The sequence below is a fragment of the Apodemus sylvaticus genome, chromosome 20, assembly GCF_947179515.1.
Source record: "Apodemus sylvaticus chromosome 20, mApoSyl1.1, whole genome shotgun sequence".
Lineage (NCBI taxonomy): Eukaryota > Metazoa > Chordata > Mammalia > Rodentia > Muridae > Apodemus > Apodemus sylvaticus.
In genome coordinates this window covers 50,844,293-50,865,489 of record NC_067491.1, presented here as the reverse complement: position 1 = coordinate 50,865,489, position 21,197 = coordinate 50,844,293, and the positions used below count along the sequence as shown (strand labels likewise).

Genomic DNA, 21,197 nt, shown 5'->3' with positions numbered 1-21,197 from the left:
TCTCTTTTTACCACCTCCTAGTATTCTATTATGTTAATGTGCTAGTGTTTCTTCCAAATATACCTCAGCTGGCTGTTTCTAATCTTGATGTATGTTTTGATGAAAAAAGGTATTCACTTGGGTTCAATCTAAACAAAACAGATCTCCAAAAGGGACACACTTTGGTCAAAGGGCAAAAGGCATTTTAATTTTAATAGCTAACTACCAGTCTGTCCTCCAGATACTGTGCCATTCTGTATGAAGATCGTCTAGAGATGTACACATGCTGGGTGTCTACTCCCAGCTTCTGACTCATTAGACAAGGGACTATTCCTAAGAAGGCCAGTTTTTAAAGCCATACAAAAATCATATTCATTCAATAAATCTCTATTCCAAAAGGTATATTTTGTCTTACTGATACTGTCCAAATCCAAAAGTCAGTCCTCTTTCCACTCCATGGCACCGCTCTAACAGATGTCCTGAGTGTCCACTCCATGGCACCGCTCTAACAGATGTCCTGAGTGTCCACTCCATGGCACTGCTCTAACAGATGTGCTGAGTGTCCACTCCATGGCACCGCTCTAACAGATGTCCTGAGTGTCCACTCCATGGCACCGCTCTAAGAGATGTCCTGAGTGTCCACTCCACGGCACTGCTCTAACAGATGTCCTGAGTGTCCACTCCACGGCACCGCTCTAACAGATGTCCTGAGTGTCCACTCCACGGCACCGCTCTAACAGATGTCCTGAGTGTCCACTCCACGGCACCGCTCTAACAGATGTCCTGAGTGTCCACTCCACGGCACTGCTCTAACAGATGTCCTGAGTGTCCACTCCACGGCACCGCTCTAACAGATGTCCTGAGTGTCCACTCCACGGCACCGCTCTAACAGATGTCCTGAGTGTCCACTCCACGGCACCGCTCTAACAGATGTCCTGAGTGTCCACTCCACGGCACTGCTCTAACAGATGTCCTGAGTGTCCACTCCATGGCACCGCTCTAACAGATGTCCTGAGTGTCCACTCCACGGCACCGCTCTAACAGATGTCCTGAGTGTCCAGTCCACGGCACCGCTCTAACAGATGTCCTGAGTGTCCACTCCATTGACACTGCTCTAACAGATGTCCTGAGTGCCCACTCCATGGCACTGCTCTAACAGATGTCCTGAGTGCCCACTCCATGGCACTGCTCTAACAGATGTGCTGAGTGTCCACTCCATGGCACCACTCTAACAGATGTCCTGAGTGTCCACTCCATGGCACTGCTCTAACAGATGTCCTGAGTGTCCACTCCATGGCACTGCTCTAACAGATGTGCTGAGTGTCCACTCCATGGCACCGCTCTAACAGATGTGCTGAGTGTCCACTCCATGGCACTGCTCTAACAGATGTGCTGAGTGTCCACTCCATAGCACCGCTCTAACAGATGTCCTGAGTGTCCACTCCATTGACACTGCTCTAACAGATGTCCTGAGTGTCTACTCCATGGCACTGCTCTAACAGATGTCCTGAGTGTCCATTATGAGCTCAGCACTGCAGATGTGACGAGCAGAGATGAGCAGCAATGCCCACCAGCAGGAGTTGCGTGTGTTTATCACGGAGAGGAATTAACAGAGGAAAACTAGAAATAGAATGTGTATGTAGAGGTACCTGTCAGCACTTCACACAAGGGAAACAAAAAATACAGGCTGTAGAAGCATGCCGAGATCAGATCACTGGCACTACTATGTCATCCTGTCAGTATAGGAAGTCATAAGAAGATTTTAAGGCCAAGAAAGACATGGCCAGACATGGCCTTAGATTTATGGACAATCAACTAGAAGCCCATGTCCCTACACGGTGAAAGGAGAGCAGCTCAACACTAACAGCACTGAGCAGTGGGGATGCAGACAGAGGCGAGCAGATCTCTAAGTTTGAGGCCCACCTTGTCTACACAGAGAGTTATGATACAACCAGGGCTACACAGAGAGACCCTGTCTCAGAAACAACAACACACTTATGCAGTAATCCAGATGAAGGTCTGAATTAGGAGAATAAATCTTAGGAGATAAAGAGAAGCAGGCACAGGCTGGAGTTAAAGGCTAGGCTCACAATCAAAAATATAAGAGAAACAGGCACAGAGATTGGATATAGAGAGGTAAATGGACACATGTAAGGTTACCAATCCACTACCAGCATCTAAGATTCTGATACTTCGTACTGACTCAGCCATAGTCTTATCTGATCCTGGAATTTGTGAGGCTGGACTAGAGGTACAGAATCCAGAAAAAGGCAGGACTGGTTTCTCCACCTTAACATGATCCTTTAACACACCAAGTAAGGTAGCCATAGGCAATGCTAACATGCAAGCATACGTTAAGTAGTCTCGTATAGAGAGAGTAAGGCTCGCCCTATGGCTGAGTGCCTTGATCCCATCTCCTGTGAGGACTGTACGCTAGCTAGGGACCTAGAGAGCAGTAACAGCATATAAGGGCAGTGCTAGAAAGAATATGTGGCATGAGGGGCAGCAGCAGGAAAAGCTTCTCTCCCCAGGCTTAGCACAGCTTTACATTGGCCTAGCATTTTGCCCAACCTGGAATTCTGCTACCAAAAGTGGGCAGCCTTTTAGCAGTAACAGTCTAGTGATAGTCCCACTGAGTCCTTCCCCACGTCACGCAAGCCCAGGGGTTCTGCGGGATGAGCAGGAGGCACCAGACGGAACCCATCCTAACCCCTGCACCTCTTCCTTCTCAGGAAGCCTGAAAAACTTAACTGAAACCAAAAGCTATCCAACAACCATGAGATGGAAACAAGCCCACTGCTTGGCACTCAGGAGTAACACGTGTGCGCGCGCGCTCACACACATACACACACACACACACACCAAACCTTACCTTTCTTTTATCTTCATCTGCTGATTCAAATTTGAAAGTAGCCCTATGCTGAGGAGGAAAAAGGGAAACATTGTCATTTTAGTATATAAACTTCAAAGATTTTTAAACAAAATATATAAATTAATTTTTAATAAATATTGTTCTCTCATCTCAATATTATTAAAGACAGACACGTAAGTAAATAAACGTAAAGCCACATGAAAAAGATTATGGCAGAAATACAATGGGAGAAGAGAGAATTAAGACAGCAACTAAGAGGCGGACTGGTTAGCACAAGGCACCGGACGTCTAAGCGGGACTCTAAGGGTTAATGAAGAGTTTGCTGAAGGTGTGTGAACATGTGTGATACATTCGTGAAGTTGGCAGCTCTGAGACTGAAACATGGGACAATATTAGGGGATGGCACCTGAAAGAACTGGAGAATGAAGCAGGGACTGGACTGAGATTTGCAAAGGCCTTCCAGTGAGTTAAGATTTCCTTTTTTTGCATTCCATAAGAAATCATCAGAGAATTGCAAAAAGGCTCCCTCGCTTACTAGTTGTGACTTCAAGCTAGTAAACTGTGCCTGTGTTCCTCTTATGAAAATAAAGTATTCCTTAGCTCAGAGGGTGATTGTGAGAGTTCTGACAGTTATGGCACATAAAATATCCCACTACCAGGCAAGTAGTAAATAGTATATATTAGGATGCTGCTGCTGCTGCTGCTGCTAATGATATTAAGGACAAATTAACTGGAAGGGATGAAGGTGTCATGGCTCCCCGGGAATGATTGGCCAGAGTGTATACTTCCCACTGTGTAGCAGAGCAGAGGCAAATGGCTTGTTTGCATAGGGAGTGGTGGTCACAAACCAGGAGCTCAGAATTACAGCTCTCACAGAGAGCATGCGCTCTCTGAATCAATCCCACCTGAACTCTTCCTGAGGCAAACCAACGAGCCACTCCTCTGCACTGCCTACTTTCCTGTTTATCTCCCCGTCCACACTGGCCAGCAGGACTGGCCACCCACCACAAAAAAAGGGCAGTAAGTGTGAAGACATCATCATTTGGTAGTTCTGTGTTGCAGCTTTGCAGGAACAGTTTTTGAATGAAAGGAGCTGTAGAAATGTTGGGAGGGAGGCAGTTTGGAGTATAAAAAGCAGTTAAAGGGAAGACAAGAGGTTAAGAGATAAGGTCATTTAAGGAAACCTCAGGAAGGCTACTCAGGCACGGATGCAAACCAACTAACTGGAACTGGTGTTGCAGAGAGAAGGCACAGACTGAAAACGTCACATCTGAAATGACAGCAGGCTACCCATGACCAGGGCAGACCAGGATGGAGAATGAACAGCATGAGTATTTTGGCAGCAGCTCATAGGCCAGCTCGAGGAGAGCAAGAATGAAGGAGGCAGGAAGACATGTGAGGAGTGCACACCCCAAGCTGGCAGAGCTGCCCAGAGCAGCCCCATTTGACACAAACCTTTAAAGGGAGAGTGATTTGGCAACACAGACGAGAAGCCATAAAAAATTTACCCCATTTGACCCAGAACTCCGACTCCTATTATTTATTTTAATGGAGTCATACAGAAAGAAAGGAAAAATTATGTACATGAGCATCCTCACAACAGTGTCTTCTAATACAGTAAAAGAGGCAAGCTAAATGAAAACATGTATGGTATAATAGTCTACTGAACAGACACCCATCTGATAAAATATTATACAGCAGCTAAAAGAAAGGTGACTGACTCATTAGGATTATTTTATGATAAAAAAAAATCTTTGGAGTAAAGGATGAAGAAAGAAGAAATGAACAAGGAAGGAAAGGAGAGGAAAGGGGAAGAGGAGGAGGTCACAAATCTGAGGGCTAGACTTAGGAATCCACAGAAACTTAATACTAAAGATAAGGAGGTAGCGAGCTAATAATGCTCTATGTGGAAGCTCAGGGAAGGCTCCCTGCAAATGAAAATAACTGTACTTAGAAACCAAAATGTCTTAGTTTTACCATTCTGCATAAAATGTTACTTCTGTAAATTATTTGGAATAAACGTATACAGTAGTTAAAACAATATTTTTTCAAAAAAAATGGCATTTATAAAGGAAGGACAGGAAAAATAATTATTTTTTGGGAAGATATTCAGTAAGTTACAAAAATATCTTCTAAGTATTTCCTATATAGAATTATCCGTTTTAAAATTGTACCAAGGGCTAGTTTTTCACTTTTCTGTTGCTTTTTCACTGTAGGTCTGGTCATAAAATAATAATAATTTTAAATAATAAGTTTAAAATAATAATAAAAAGTAACATTTTACAAATAAAAGTTTTCAAAAGCCCATCTAGCCACATGAAAGTTTACTTAGAAAATACACTAGCATATGGGCACTAGAAATTACCTCAGAAATCATTTGTACCCCACAGATACTGGGGTCCATACGGCTAGCTTCATTTATCCAAGCCAGATCAGACCTAACATGTTCTCTGCCCCTCCTTCCAACACATTTTAAAGACTTTTAATGTTTTGAGCCTGGGCTTCCTGAGTGTCTCAGGCTGGCCTTGACCTGCAATCCTGTCGCCTCACTCCTCTTTCTGAACAAGCATCCTAGGAGTGGGGCCTCCTGAGAGCTGTTAGCCAACTAAACCCCAGCTGTTATATTCCTCACTTCCAGAATAGGAGCAAGTCAACTATAAATCAAAGAGTAAAATCACTGTTCAATTTAGAGACTAAGAACACTAGAACCTCTCAATGACACAACAGACTCAGGGACTGCAGGCTTTATCACTTGAAAGAAGCCCTGAGAAACTTCAGGTGTCACAGAGCCTGAGTTTGAGTTCAGTCCTACTGCTCACTATGTGCAACCCTGCTCAAGCTGCACTTTATGATCACAAGGTTTTCCTTATTGTTTTTATATGTTATGGCCGGCACTTTGCACATGGTAGGTGTTCATTATGTGGCTACTACTGTTGTTACTGCATGGTCTCTGCTCTAGTATCTGGCTAAACACTGACCTATTAGAGAATTCAGAGTTAGTTCACTGATGTCTACAGATACTCTGAAAGACTACTTCTTAGATGTTGAAATAGACTGTAGAACAATCTGGAACTAAGAACAAAGTGTAACAAGAATATCTCTATGTAAAAACCTAGGGCAAGCCCAAAGCCAAAGCTCAGCCTCAAAAATGGAAAGCAAAACATCCTCCTACATGATCCAGGATATTTAAATCCCCCACTCAAATGCAGAGGCTGCACTTCTAGAACTGTTTCCACCAGTTTCTATCAGTCTCATTCCCTAGCACATAGACGATGAACTTGAGCTATCAGCAGTCTCCCTTTCCTGTACCTAACTCTTGGAGACCTACTTCAGTGACAGTACCTTAAGTTAACTTTTTCACTCTTCATCTGACCATAAAGTTGTCCTATTTCCAAATGGAATCCTGCTGAAGATGACTGTGGGACAGTGACATGCCTAGGTGGCCTCTAGGATTGTCACTCCATCTATCAATTTAGCAGTCATAGTGAAGACCACAAGTCACTTTCTTTACCTAGTTGACCAGTTTGGTTCTTTCAGCTCAATAGCAGAGCAAAGTTTTAACATACGCATGATGGGGTTCAATGTCTAGTGCCACCTCAAATTCTTGTGGTTCCAAAAAAAAAATCACAATGTGGCCAGGCATAGCACCCACTGTTAATTCTAGCACTCAGGGGGCAGAGGCAGGCAAATCTCTGAGTTCAAGGCCAGCCTGGACTACAGAGCAAGCTCCAACACAGCCAGGGCTACACAGAGAATCTGTTATGAAAACAACAACAAAATCACTATTTTACAATGTCCCTCAGGTCCATGACAACGAAGATAAAGATGGCAAACAACCTCTCTAGCGAACCTGTTGTCAGAACAGAATCTGGAGGAAGACCAAAAGCTTGGATAGTCTAAACCATAGCAAGACATCTCAAAATAAACAGCTCATTCTGTAAGTAAAGGAGAGTGCTTAGGACTCAACAGTTACAAACAAGATAGTATACAGCCTGAAAATACAATAAAACCTTCCTATGCTCCAAAGCAAAATCAACAAGGGAAAGGCAGCACAGCCCTGTAAATGTGACCTGGGTCAGACATCTGAAGACCACATATGCCACTTCCTCACCATATGCAATCACCATGTCTTTCTGGACCTTAATCTACTATTTAAAAAAACATGAAAGTGCTTCCAGCTCCCTTATAACTTTTAATATATGGGGATTGTATGTTTAAATTCCTAGGAAAATACGCAGCACCTGGAAGGCACTCAATAAGTTAATAAATGAATTGAGGAGAAACAGCCACTCTTATTTTAAGGGATTATGTTCCTATTCTGAAGCAACTTACCCTTGACAGACAGACACATTTTTATTTTCTTTATGGAGTAGAGATTTCTCTCCCTAAGATATCAAGAGCTAGTGAATGAAGCAAGAATGCTTGGAAATGAATTTCTGTACAGACAAATGAGGTGTTTTCTAGAGTCAGATAGGTACTTTCTTCTCTGAATGCAGTAGGAGACATACCAGAGTAATGGTGCCATTAGAAGGTGCAAAGGTAAAGATAAAAGAGAAAGACCCCCAAATTCTTACTGTGTTCCATCAATCCAGTGCCACATGTTCTTGAAAGCAAACACCCATGGGCCACTTCTTTAGCAGCCCATGTTAGCCCTAGGTACTTTACATACAGAACTTACTCAGTCCTGACAAAAGCATTAGGATATAGATGCTACTTTTCTCCTCAGCTGTCAGAGGAATATAAAGCAAAGTTAAGCAACTTGAACTTGTCCACATACACTGTAAATGGAGAATCAGCATCTGGGGAGTCTGACTGCAGAGCCTGTACTCTGGCCACACCACCTCAGGAAGGATCTTGACTATTAGCTCCTCATAATTTAACAAGGGAACACTTCACAGGACGCTCTGCCTAGTGCTTGGCACTCAATTTCAATCTAATCCACACAATAAATAAAAAGAATGGTGGTGGAATCCCTCCTTTACAGGCAGGGCAATTGGGTCTCAGAGGCTTAACATAACTTAGCCATAGCCATGAAGCTGTTAACAGCAGAGCTGAGATTAGGACCAAGGTTCACCTGAGGCCAGGTCCCATCGTCTTCTTACTACACTGCGACGACAGCCAGCTTATTAGAATAAAGGTAGCATAAAGACCCTCCTCTGCAAACAAGGAACTAATTTCTCCACACTGCTCATTCCTCTTCTGCTTGTCTCCTCAGTGCCTACAACCACTTCTGACTCTAAACATGTTTCAAATCCATTTTCCAGATAAGAAACCTAAGGGGCTGTTATCCCTCTACTTTTGGGGGGTTTCAGAGCCCACACACCACGAATCTGGACAGTTTACTTCTACTCTTCCTGCCTGAGCACAGATGTCAAGAGCCCCTTCCTAGTCCCGTCATCCGGTTCTCCGTTTGAGGGGCAGGGCTGCATTGCAACAGGAGGCTCATCATTCTTGTGCCCCAAGCAGCCCTACTGCACGGTTCCTACCAGAACCAACAGTAAACAGGAGTGCTTGCTCCTGACACAGTAACTGCTCCCATCTACACCAAGTCGGAACAGTCTCTAGCTTGGCTTGGCCAAAAAAAAAAAAAAAGAAAGAAAGAAAGAAAGAAAAAAAATGTGTCTAGAAATCCTCTGGAGCCTTTGCTTAACAAAGATGATCCTGAGAACCCTGAAAACATTTCCAATAGGAAAAGGGGAAGCTGTGCTCTGACAGGACGTAGTCCTGAGTGATAAGAAACCAACCTGAAGGGCTAAAAGGGAGAAAGATGAATGGGAGGAAACAAATAAAAATGGGACCTAATTAGTTCAGCTACAGCACAGTGCACAGTGGACTCAGATCCCAGTGCTTTCCCTCCTCTCTGCCCTGCCCTGCCCTGTGGAAAAAAGTTCCTATTATTGCTAGCTAGCTGGTATATAGTAAGTGCTAAAAAAAAAAAAAAAAAACATTAACAGTTAATAAAAGTTAATTCAACACAATAGCCAAATTATACTTCTTTTTGTAAATCAGCTTGTAGCTCCCCCCAATAAATCAAGTTAAAATAATACAATATATGCAGTATGTACACCTACGCATTAAATGAGTTTCTCCTAAATTAGGCAGATATGCTCAACACTAAGCATATCAGGTGAACGGGCCAAGACGTGACTAGAATACAGCCCGCGCACCCTACCTAAGAAAGCAGCGCAGCAAACAAGGCGACAGACTTGTAGTTGGACAGCTAGATTCAACTCTCAGTCCCACTTTTCACTGGGTATGTGACTTTGGGAATACATCGTTTTCCTAAGGGTTACTATTTGAGAAACAAGGAATACCCTCCTCACTGTGTTCACTAGATCGATGGGGAGATTAAGTGGGAACGAAGCTTCTTTTAAGCAAGAAGATCTCTTCTTGGGGGTATTTTCAACTAAGCTCAGAAATGGCATACTGGCAATCCACTACTAATACAAGATATCTGAGAGTGGAGTAGTGGGCACACAAGAGAAGTAAGACCATGGACAGGGGCATACGGCCATGTCTCTTTCAGAGAGGGCTGGTAAATAGGAAGGGGGAAAAAAGGAAGAATAAGATATCAGTTACATATAGGGTATAACCTGGTGATGGGTGGGTCTTTAGAGAAGAGAATCATCAAGTATTCTCATACAAGTCTCGTCTCCTAAACAGCCTAAAGATGTTAGGTAGGCTACTTATTAAAGCGAACATGTGAAACCACTGGAAGGAAAAGGGAGATCTAATGATTCTTGGAGAGAGAGGTTCTCCAGAAATGGAAGTGGTATTAATAACAAGATACCTTTCACTGAAGTGAAAGATCAGTCAGTGAATAGTTTGAAAACCTAGGTGGGAAGCCTCTAGTTCCCAAGAATGACCTTGGGCTAGTTATTAAGCCCATCTGGAGGCTCCATTCAAAACATAGATAATACCTCACAGGACTGCTGTCAAGATTAAATGAGATAATGAACAGAGAAGCTGTTAATGCGATACAAATAACAGGTATTATTAGGAGTTGGATTTTCCACCCACTTGCAACATACGTCCATGACCTTGGGGCGTGATTTCAGTTCTTTGCACCTCGGTTTCCTCATCTACAAAATGGGAAGGATGATACCATCTACTCTTAAAGCACTCTGAGGATATCAAAGGAGATCACATAGAAGACATCAACGCATGGTAAACCATACAATGGAACAGGTACATAAAGACCTGCCATCGTTGCTGATATGTTTTATGCATGTCAAGGGCCGTGTTTATGCAGAAAGCGTGTATTTTCACATTACACAGGTGAGAAAGCCTCACAGGCATTTCATGCATCCAGGAATGGGGCACTGGGCAGACGCGCAACTACGGATTCTGGGGGTGTGACTTGCACGCTTAGGAAGAAGACCACAGGACAGGCTGCTAGCTCAGAAATCAGAGCGGGCATTATAGTGGAGGCAATGGGTAGATGCAGGATGAACGAGTGGGAAAGGCTGGGGGCACAAACACGCATGCCCAAGCCGGAAACGTTTTCGGGGGAGAGCAATGCGCATCCCCGGAATGAGGGGGGTGGGGAGGATGCGAAGTGCAAGCCCCGAGGGCGGCCCAGGGGGCTCGACAGCGAGCGCCCGGGGCCAGAGCTCTTTACCTTGTCGCTGTAATCCCTCAGGACCCGCTCGATAGCCCCCGCCTCGCCGGCCCGGACGATGTAGAGGGCGCGCTCTTCATCCATGGCCGCAGGTGCGGGGGAGCCGCAGCCGCTGTGCGCGCCCCAGCCGCTGCCTCCCAGGTAAACGCCTCGCGCCCCCGCTACCTCGCTCCTTCCCAGCTTCCTTCCTTCCCTCCTTCCCTCCCTCCCTCCAGTCTCCAACCCGCCAGCCTCCGCCCGGGCAGGCCCTGCGTCACCGCCCCTCAACTTTCACCCCGCGACGTCACCGCTCCCCCAGCAACCAGCGCCTGGAGGCCTCCCCCGACAAGGCCCAGGGCTTGGTGGAGGCCTGAGGAGCCACCAGAGACTGAGTCAGGCCCAGGCCCTGCCTACTCCCTTCGGTCTGCCAGCCTTGGGGAAGACTTGGGCTTCGCAGCGGGCTTCCACGAGCAGAACTCTCTCCCCTAACACTCTATGAATCATTCTCCTTTAGCGGACGAGAACTGGCGGGCTGTTCCCCGCCCATCTGCGAGCCTACCGCTACTACACTACAATTCCCGGCATGCAATGGGGTCATCCCACGCTGTCATCTGAGTTATTAGTGGATCGTATAGCATGCCGGAATTGGTAGTCATCCAGTGCAAAAGACTTCCCTCTTTCCAGAGCGCATGCTGGAAAATGTAGTTCCCTGAAGGCCGGAAACCAGGATCCTGAGACCGCCCGGGGCCAGAGGCCAAGGGAACCGTTCGTTAGTGGGAGGGTCTAAATTGGGTTTTGGCTAGGGTTTTTTTTTTTTTTTTCTTTGCTGACCTACATACACCAAACGTGGCTGGTTGGACTTACTGACGAAGGCGAAACGACCGGCCCTTGATAGTGGCTGTCAAGCGCCAGGTTGAGTTCCCTCTATGCTCAGTTAGCGGTTTCCTTCTCTGGAATGCTCACCCTCTTCACCCAGTTGCAGTCCTGCTATGCACAGGCTGCAGCAACATGGGAAATTGAACACAGTTCTTTGTGGAACCCTAAGGAACCATGATAGATTAAGAAATTTGGCATATATATATATATATATATATATGAATTTGTTTTTATTTTCCAAATGAATAAATTGAAAGCTCAGAACTAACAGAACTAATCAGATGCATACCTGGGGTTTGAACCCAGGGAAATTAGCTCTGCAATCAGTAATTGAGAAAGTTGAGATTTGAATCCAGGTCGTTCCCAAAGGTGTCTGTCTACACTCTAACCACTCGTAAATATCACACAACCAGAATATCAAAGGAGTCGGTGGTGATGGAGGCACATATTCTCCAAGTGTTAGTTCTGTGCCAGCCACTTACACTTCATCCGGGTTCTCTGAATTTCTCAGAACAATCAAATATTTGAGAATTTGTGCTTTACTGGGCATTATCCAATATAGTGTGGATACACTGGCTCCCAAAGCAAGTCTCAACCTCTCTAGGTGGTCTGTTCTTGTGAACACCACCATGAACGGCCCTGCTGTTCTTGTTTTAAAATGAACAGTCTTGAAAAATTAAAATGCATAGTTTTTTAAATTAAGTTTGGACTTAGAGCTTATTCTGCACTCCCTGGCTCTTTCAGAGAGAATAGATGAATTCTGCGAGAAACTTCAAAGCGTTTTTACCCTCAGGTAATCATCTCTGTGGTCATCCCTGTGGGCCTCGTAAGCTTTGCTGAAGAGGAAGGGGAGCTGTACGAGTGTTTATTCACTTTCTTGGGTTTCTGTTATACTGTAGAAGATCTGGGGATCTGGGGAGATTTAAACTGTGTCGAAGCCAAGCCCATGGAACATGGATTTCCTGATAATGATACTTTTCATGAAGCCAGTATTCTGTTGAACATGCACCTGACCAGTCGAGCGGGAGAGGACTGTGGCTTTGTTTGTTGTTTTTGAGACAGATGCTAAAGCGGATCCTTAAAGAGAAAGGATGTTTGGTTCTGTCCATGGTTCCTAGGTGTTCCTGCCTGTGACCAGAGTGCACACCATGGCTCCCTGGCAGGGCATAGCACAAGAACCCGCTTCATGGCACCTGGAAGGCGGAGACCCAGGAAGGGTCCAGCATTCCCTCCAACGGCATGCTACTGTGGACCTAACTCTTTTTGCTTAAAGGTCTCGCCACTTCCCAACAGTATCATGGACTGGGGACCAAGCCTTTAATCAATGGGCCCAGACATTTCAGATCCGAAGTATGTAAAAAGATGGATGCTGTATCTGTAATAAGTTGGGTCAGAAAGATTTTAATATGACTCTCAAAAGAGAATATTTCTAAGAAAGGTCATGTAAAATACAACCCTAATATTAAAATATATAGCAATTCTTTTAAGTTTACAAAAATTTACTTCTCATTTTTAAATAGGTATAATAGTTTAAAGTCATTGAAGCAGCACCTAATGTATCATTGGCAAAGGTACTGTTTCCATTTTATAGAGAACAGGTCCAATTAAGTAAAAAACTGGAAATCTAACAAATCTGTCCAGTACTTCCTGAAGTCCTCTTTAGGTAACTATTTATTTGGTTGTCATCTTAGGGTTTCTATTGCTGCAATGAAACACCATGACCAAAAAGCAAGTTGGGGAGGAAAGGGTTTATTAAACTTATACTTCCACATTACTGCTCATCACCAAAGGAAGTCAGGACAGGACACAGGGCGGGAACCTGGAGGCAGGAGGTGATGCAGAGGCCATGGAGGGTGCTGCTTGTGGCTTGCTGTATGCTCAATCTGCCTATAAAACCCAGGACCAGCAGCCCAGGGATGGCCCCACCCACAATGGGACAGGCCCTCCCCCATTGACCACTCATTGAGAAAATGCCTTACCAAGGATTTTATGGAGGCATTTTCTCAACTGAGGCTCCTTCCTCCCTGATGACCCTCGCTTATGTCAAGTTGACATAAAACCATCAGTAGTCAAGGCCTCCTGAAGAGAATCAGTAGAAAGTATTCCAATAAAGGTATTTTTTCTTTAAAAAATGAGGCTCTTACACAGCTTTGAAATGTCTGTTTAGCAGAAATAGGCTATATTTTTAGACTCCAATTCTGTATTTCTAAAAAGGGAAACAAAAAAAGTAGAGCTGAATGAATTAATAGCTTAGGAAATTGTTTTTTAAAAATCTTAAGTGTTTATATTCTGATTTTTACAAATCAAAGTATCTTTGACTCTAACTCCACTCATTCCTTAACCACTGATGAGACTCTAGTCCCAGAAAAATTAAGTGACTTATCCAAAGTCAATAGTTAAACCTAGACTCTGTGCCAGAGCCTGGACTTAGCCATTAGATCACTTCACTTCCCTCAATATTGGCTACGTGAGACTTTCAGTGACTGGAAACCCTTGCTAGCACTAAATTCAGTTTCTCTTACCGTGTAGATGGTATGGTACTAAGGAATTAGCATTTAGAACTTCAGAAATCAATGCAACAAATACTTAAAAGATTATATATATATATATATATATATAGAGAGAGAGAGAGAGAGAGAGAGAGAGAGAGAGAATTTGGTGTGTTGATTATTTTTTATCATAGGTGAACAAGTCTGCTGATAAATGGTATAACTTAGGAACAAATGTGTTCCCTATTCTGATATCAAGATGCCTGTGGCCTTTGGAGTAAAGGCCAATCACAGGGCCTACAATAGATACTAGGGTTTTCCGATGTTTGTTTTGGACTATGTTATAACTAACCTGCTGTAGAATTTTCTCTTGTCATGACAATGGGGTATTTGAAAAATAGCAAACCAAAAGTCTTTACATAGCCCCTGACATTGACAGCCTTAAAACCTGCCTCTTCCACTCACCTGTCATACATTCTGTCCATTTTCCTTAGAGGCAGACATTTAGAAACCAACTGTTCTGTAATCGCAGAAGGGGAGTTCAGAAAATTCCATTCATTCAGGATAGGACCAATCACTTGGCAAGCTCCACCTCCCTGGGTGGGGCAGCTACTTAGCTAGTCTTCACCCAGGGTCTTCAATATTGGCAACCAGGATTAACATGAGCCTCATTTTAGATCTTAGCCCTGTGATTCTAAAACACTGCTGCCACATTTGCATATTCATATGCATATGCATGATAAGGGGTTGTGGAAATTACCTGTCCATTCTGTGAATCTCCTTGTGTGGACACACCTGAGACAGATTGACTCTGTCTATCTGGGGCCTGGGTACAGAACATTTCAACAGTTTCCCAGTTGATTTAAACAGCAGTTAGCACGGAAAAACAACAGCGAATGGATATTTTTGGAAGATCACCTAGTGAACTTAGTTTTGGAGTGGCCTCCCAAGACCCTGTCTATGTAAAGGTTTTTGTTGTTGTTGTTGTTGGGTTTGGTTTTTTTTTTTGAGAGAGAGAGAGAAATAGGAATAATCTGGCAAAATGAGAGTTCATTTCATTTGTTTAATGAAGAATAAAGTCACCCTTTCACAACAAGTTAATTAGTATAGTTTGTTCTTTTGACAAATATTTTACTTTTTTTTGTTGTTGTTGAAACACTGAAGTGTTAAATGCAGTGAGCCAAGCAGTGGTGGCGCACGCCTCTGATCCCAGCACTAAGGAGGCAGAGGCAGGTGGATCTCTGCGAGTTCGAGGCCAGCCTGGTCTACAAAGTGAGTTCAACATAGGGAAACCCTGTCTCAACAAACAAACAAAAACAAAAATTGTTTATTGAAGTGTTAGGCGCCATAACGAAACAAGACAAGCAGAAGCAGCTGACGCCATCCTCAGTGGATATAAGAAGCAACCGAACAGAAACGGAGTAAATTAAACATAATTACTGTACAAATCAAAAGATGTAGTGGGCACAGGGGTAATAAGAAAAGCTTTTGAGGAGAGGTTTGCTATACAAAACCTTTGGCGAGATGCAAATCCCGGAAGCGCTCAGAATTTGGGTTGTTGGGATGGCCCGTAAAGACAGTTGCCGCCAAATCCAACCCCTGACCCAAGCTTCCACATCCACTGTGGAAGGAGAGAAGCAACTCGTGCAGGTTGTCTCTGACCTCCATGTTGTGGCGTGAACAACTAGAACGTATGGTAGGTAGTCCTCAGTAATGGTTCACTTGAGCCTGCAGTCCCAGTCCTTGGCAAATACACCTATAACTGATCTACACTGACTGTGTACAATAGGTTTTTACATTTAGCACAGGAAATGGGCCCTGCCCTTCAGGAGTGTCTATTTACCTGGTCTGTTGGCAGCTCCTTGACTTAGAATCCCATACACATTGCTCTTGGGAAAATCCAGCCCTTTGGGTGACAGCTCAGAACTGTCCATCAACAAATAGACCAGGAGATGGAAAACCGAGTCTCCACTGTTGACCCGCTGTGTGATTCTCAGAAAGCAGATGGTTTGTCAAATGCCTGGACACCCTTCTCACAACCAACAGAACACCCTGGAAGCCAAAACGCCTTTCACAGATGGTCACTCTGTCTTTGGGCATTCAGGCCGTCGCTTATACTCCTGGGATGCTGGCGTGCTCGGCTGCAATGACAATAAATAGACCTATTTTATGGACCGCCTTAAGGGTTAGAAGAGATGGCTGTCAGTGTGGCCAGCATATAGGACTTGACATGGAGTGACCATGCCCAGTATTAGCTGGACTAAAATGGGGCGGTGCTTGAAAGGACACTCTGAATCTTCAGGACTAAGATTGTGTTTCCTGGTTGTTTTGTTTTGTTTTTCTACTTCTGTAATGTTTAATTATGTGTACAAGTATAGGTGGGTGGGCGTGTGTACATATGTGCATACAGACACCCAAGGACCAGATGTCAGATCCACAGGCAGTTGTGAGCTGCCTGACTGGTGCTGAGGACAGTACCTACCACTGGGTCTGGACAGCTCTGCTGCTTTATTTTTTTTAAAGAAAGAAAATCCTAATATACTGCTTGATTTGTATGGCTTTAAAGTAACTAGCTTCTTTAATACAACCATACAGTTTTGAGACAGTGACCCAGCCTCTTTGTGTGTGTGTGTGTATGTGTGTGTGTGTAAATAAGGAGTCTAAAGCACTCTTTCAACACCTCTTCAAACCAATGCCTTTGCAATTAAGTGTATTGAAATTCACATGTCAGAGGAAATATATTCTCACACACCCTTCTTCCCAGCACCTCCCTTTGCAGTAAAGCATTAATTTACTTACCAACATTTGATTAAACTCTTAAGGCTCAACCCTAGGAGGAGGCAGCAGTGGACAAAGGATTATTGTCATTCATCATCAACACACTTAAGTCTTCCCCTCCAGTTGCCTATGAAGGATTAGCATTTCTCTGAAAGGAGCAGGACAGAATAAATTGCATCCCTGGCCAAAGGACTGCCAGACCCTTTCAGCTGCCTCACATACCGGGAGCCTTTCCCATATTAGTCAGCTTTATCTCAACTTCTGGGCAGGGCCTACATCTGAATTTCATGGGTTTCAGGATCAGTCAAAATAGAATTGTAGGGTTGTGGAGGTCAGAGGCCACCTCTGTCAAAGGGTAGTGACCTTAACAGCAAGAGGTAGCCAAGCCCTCTCCTACTTCCCCCCACACCCGGATGACTTCATTCTAGTGAATGCTTGGCTCAGTGCTCCTTCCCTGGGGCGCTTTTTTTTTTTTAACGTAATAAAAATCCCCCCTGAGACCTGATTTAAAAAACAAAACAAGAAAAAGTTATTGATTTCCTTCCTGCCTATTTTCATCGTAGAATAACCAAAGCCCGGCCCTTGCACCTGCGTTGGCCGTGCTTGTCCTGGAGAATGGCAGTGGAAAAGCTGCTGTCCAGTGTCACTTCGGGTGGAGGGCAGAGCTGGAGTCCCCGTTTTTAGGAACTGCCTTCATTTAATGATCACAGTTTCCCAGAACTCCTGGCTGGCTGTTGGAACCCAGTGGGCTGTATAACCTCAGTCAAGCTTGATTTAAAAGCCGCTTAGAGGAGAGCCACAGGGTAGGGTGGAGTGGAAACAAAGGGAGACAGGAAGGAGCCTGGATGGACCTGGGGGTAGCATCCAGATCCCAGCACTGCCCTTGAACAAGGGGGTGAAATAAAGTGTGGAAACCGCCATCAGTCAGGGAAGTGATAAGTGGATATCTGATATGCCGGTACCTAGCAGACCCCAAGCAGCAGGATAGGTGTGTGTCAGAGCTGTCAGAGAGCTGAGGAAGGTGAGGCGGGGCTGGGGGCTGCTTTCATGGTTGTTCTCTTCGAGGTTAGACTCTCTTGGATACCAACCTTCAGAGGGGCACAGTTTACCAGTTTTTTGAGAATGAACTTATCGCAAGCTTTTCTCTGGCTTTTCCATTAGACCATTATAAATACCATCCATCAGTCCTGCAGCTGTTTCTGAGGCTGATTTTTCTCACCCTTGCTGTCATGGTCAGACCTGATTTTTTTTTTTTTTTTCCATAATAGATCTCAAAGAACCGGTGTTAGCTCTTGAAGCGTTTCTAATGAGAAAGGAGGGAGGCGGAAGACTGGGGTGTCCTATTTCTCCCGCCCACCCCTCTCATCACCCACTCTCCCTTCCTAGCAACAGCTCTTAACTCCTTGGCCCACGACTTCTGCCCCACCTACACCACCAGCAGCAAAATGTGGGGGTGGTAGGGTTGGGAGGGGTTCTGAAGTGCAGGAAGAGAGTGGGAAGGAGGTTAGTGAGGCACAAAAGGCTCTGACCTCCGAGGAACAAGAGGAATCCCCAAGGACAGTGTCCAGGCTGCCTGAGCCTGGGAGATTGCCAAGGAGCTGAAGCTGAGAAGTCTTAGGTTCGAAGAGTAATGCAAAGTGACAGGGGGCTTGCGTCCATTACACGGAGAGCCAAGCAGCAGCAAGCAGCAGAGAGGGGAAGGTCTGTCTGCTAAGGAAAGCGGTACAGCGTAGGCTGCAGTGAAGTGCCCAGTTTACAGTTAATGGCTCGCCTGACTACACTGGAACCCTGGAGAGACAGAAACAGAGACAGACAGAGAGAGAGAGGGAGAGAGACAGAGACAGAAAGAGAGAGAGACAGAGACAGAGAGTCAGGAGAGACAGGGAGAAAGAGAGAGAGACAGAGAAAGAGAGAGGGAGAGAGAGGGAGAGGGAGAGAGACAGAGACACGGAACTCAAGTGAAGTAGGTCCCCGAATCTTGGGGGGCCTCTGCCACAGTAGTACATCCACTGACACACAAAGTCACATCCTTTCTAGAATAGGAATGTCCCTGCTACGGCCTGTCTTTGGTGGAACCAAGAATTGGCCTCATTCACCACTGCTTCACGTCGATAAGACCAACTCAATAAAAATATACCTCTATTATGTTTTTAAGCCTCTAGCGATTTACATTTTTGAGCCATTTGTTCAGATCTCAATAAATCTTATTCAGTTTCAGAGAGCTTTCCTCCTCGGAGACCCACGGTGACCCTCTCCTTTCCCCCTTTTGCCTATAATAGCAATGTTATGTCATGCCCTTTCCCAGGGTCTAATATTTTAAAGTCTTGCCCTCTGCCGATGAGAAGAACCGAGACCTGATGCTCCCCATCCATCTCCAGCTTCATGGCAGCCATTTTGATAGATTTAAAGCCAGTTCCGAACAGAGGGAAAATTGCAAAAGATTCCTGGTGGGAGGAGGAGAGTGGGTAGGGTTGGGCAGGAGGCAGCTGTGGGGTCTTTGGTGGTGATGGGCAGGTGTACCAGCCGAGCTTGTAGGCATGGACCTCAGTCTGTGTGTTGGCACCAGCAGGAGAAGCCATGTCTTCTCCCTGCAACTGCCTTCTTGAATCACTGCCCAGCTGCCAATCTAGTTTGATGGTTTACTCCCAAAGGCCTTGCATTTTCAGCATAAGCACCATGATCTGAAATCTCAGTGCCATTCACCATGCTTCAGGCCCAGAATAGGAGGTCATTCATCCAAGGTCATATGATGGTGAAGCAATCATGATAAACCCTTAACGATCTGGGCCTTTAACCCCATGGTTGGGCGTCCTCAATGGCAGACATTCTGGATTTGCACGGATTGCACGAGTCTCTGAGGGACCATACGTTCCCTTCCTATGTGGATCTGGGGTGACTACAGGCCTGGTACAGGACACAGCAGGGCCAGTACTAGGGATGCCACAGGGCTGCGATGCGTGTGAGCCGTGCTGGCTGATGGTCATGACTTTAGCCAGGCTCAAGCTGTCAGAGGCCCTCTCAAGAGAAAGTCCCATTGCCAAAACTCTTCCGTTCCTGACAAGTGACTGGCCCCACTCCAGTTGCTAGGCATTCCCGTCTGCACAGGTTTTAGAAGAGTTGGGAACACAAACTGTGCCCTTAGCGCCTCAGACGGGTGCCCTGAGCACTGGAGAGGATGCTGTCTGCCTATGCTCTCTTCTCAAGCTGCTTCTCTGCTGGCATCTCTCCTGGTTGTGCTGTGAGGGTGCGGAGCACATTGGCTCTCTGGGGAAGGTCACGGAGCCCCTTCTCTATCTCTTGGCCTCAATGGTGACAAGTTTCCACCGAAAGTGAGCAGCTAATGAGCCTTGGCTGTTATTTGTAAACGGTTGTTGTTTATCTTGTTACCTGGCTAGAGAATTTGATAATGACTTGAGTTTGTTGTTGCTTTGTGGGTTTGTGTGTGTGTGTGTGTGTGTGTGTGTGTTCGGACTCATTAAGACAAAGGTCAGACTTACCACACGTCTGTCTGTTGATATAGCACTCGCTTTGAAGTCTAAGTGGCCAGTAAGGCTGGTCGTCCTGAGGGTTAGTATCAACAGGGCTAAAGTCAAAGTTTCCTTCATTCTCTTTCTTGCTTTCATCATATAAAGCTAATGGATTGTGGACAAAAGGTCAAACCAATTTACCATGGGAGAGTGAGAGACAATATCTATGTGCTTTTTTTTTTTTTTGGTAGAGTAACACAGCTGAATATATTTGAAGGGGAGGCTATGTATAACATAAATAATTTCCATCTTAAAATCAGCTCGCAGGTATAAACATGTTATGTAATAGCACGCAAAGGCTTGGCTTTAAAAAGAAATCTTTCAGAATGCAAATTAAGCTGTCACAGCCTCAAACCTTCAGGTTAACACAGTCACTGCTGCACAGGCTCCTGCAAACCTGTGCCTCCGAATGTCTCTTAGCTCCTGGATCTTTAACGTCTGGGCAACATGAAACCACTTCTTTCCTCTCTCCTGCTCCCTTCAGCCACAGAATGGAAAGGCTGTGCTGGGGGAGAACTTAGTTCTCATTCTGAGTTCAGTCACGGTACTGCTTGGGGTTGTTCCCCTTTAAAGCAATGCACATGGAATCTCTTCACACCCCGTGCTCATGGAAGCATCATGAACTAGGTGCCTGCCGGGGGAGCTGGCACTGAAGAGCATTCCCTGCAAGAGCTGACAGGCAGACACGGGCACGCCCCAGTCTGTACAACAGGCCCTCTGCAAGCTTTCCTCTGTGCTCACTCCATCATTATTAGTCAGGGAGAGTTGGTAGGGGACTGAGTAACTAAACCACACGGCAAGGCTTCTGCTGCCTGCCTGCCTGTCTGCCCGCTGGATCGCTCGCTTGCTCTTATTTTTTGAGACAGGACGCAGACTGGACTTGAACTCACCATTCTCTGCCCTCGGCCTTCTGAAGGCTGGGACCCTGGGTATGCGCCATCACACCCAGCAAAACCTTTACCTTTGTTCTGCCTTCTCATACCCCCAGGGTCTAAGAATGTTGTCCATATTGGAGACACATACCGGCATATCAAATGCAAATGAAAAACGGAAGCTGGTCATTTCAATACTTTTTA

At 45.2% G+C, this 21,197-nt stretch overlaps 1 protein-coding gene across 6 annotated transcripts in view; it reads right to left on the bottom strand.

Annotated features, from left to right (window-relative positions):
- The window catches only part of Ric8b (RIC8 guanine nucleotide exchange factor B), a 97,336-nt gene extending 86,316 nt beyond the window's left edge, over nt 1-11,020 (bottom strand). For 3 of the 6 annotated variants that reach the window (XR_007974575.1, XM_052164818.1, XM_052164819.1), the window contains exons 1-2: nt 10,473-11,020; nt 2,852-2,899 (exon numbers count right to left, since the gene is read on the bottom strand). Coding sequence is in view for 5 of the 6 variants with exons in the window: in XM_052164818.1 (XP_052020778.1) it covers nt 2,852-2,899; nt 10,473-10,556 (132 nt within the window). In the remaining variant the exon portion in view is untranslated. The remainder of the gene's footprint in view (nt 1-2,851; nt 2,900-10,472) is intronic. The other 3 variants (XM_052164817.1, XM_052164821.1, XM_052164820.1) reach the window with 2 other exon arrangements.
- Between the last annotated feature and the right edge of the window lie 10,177 nt (nt 11,021-21,197).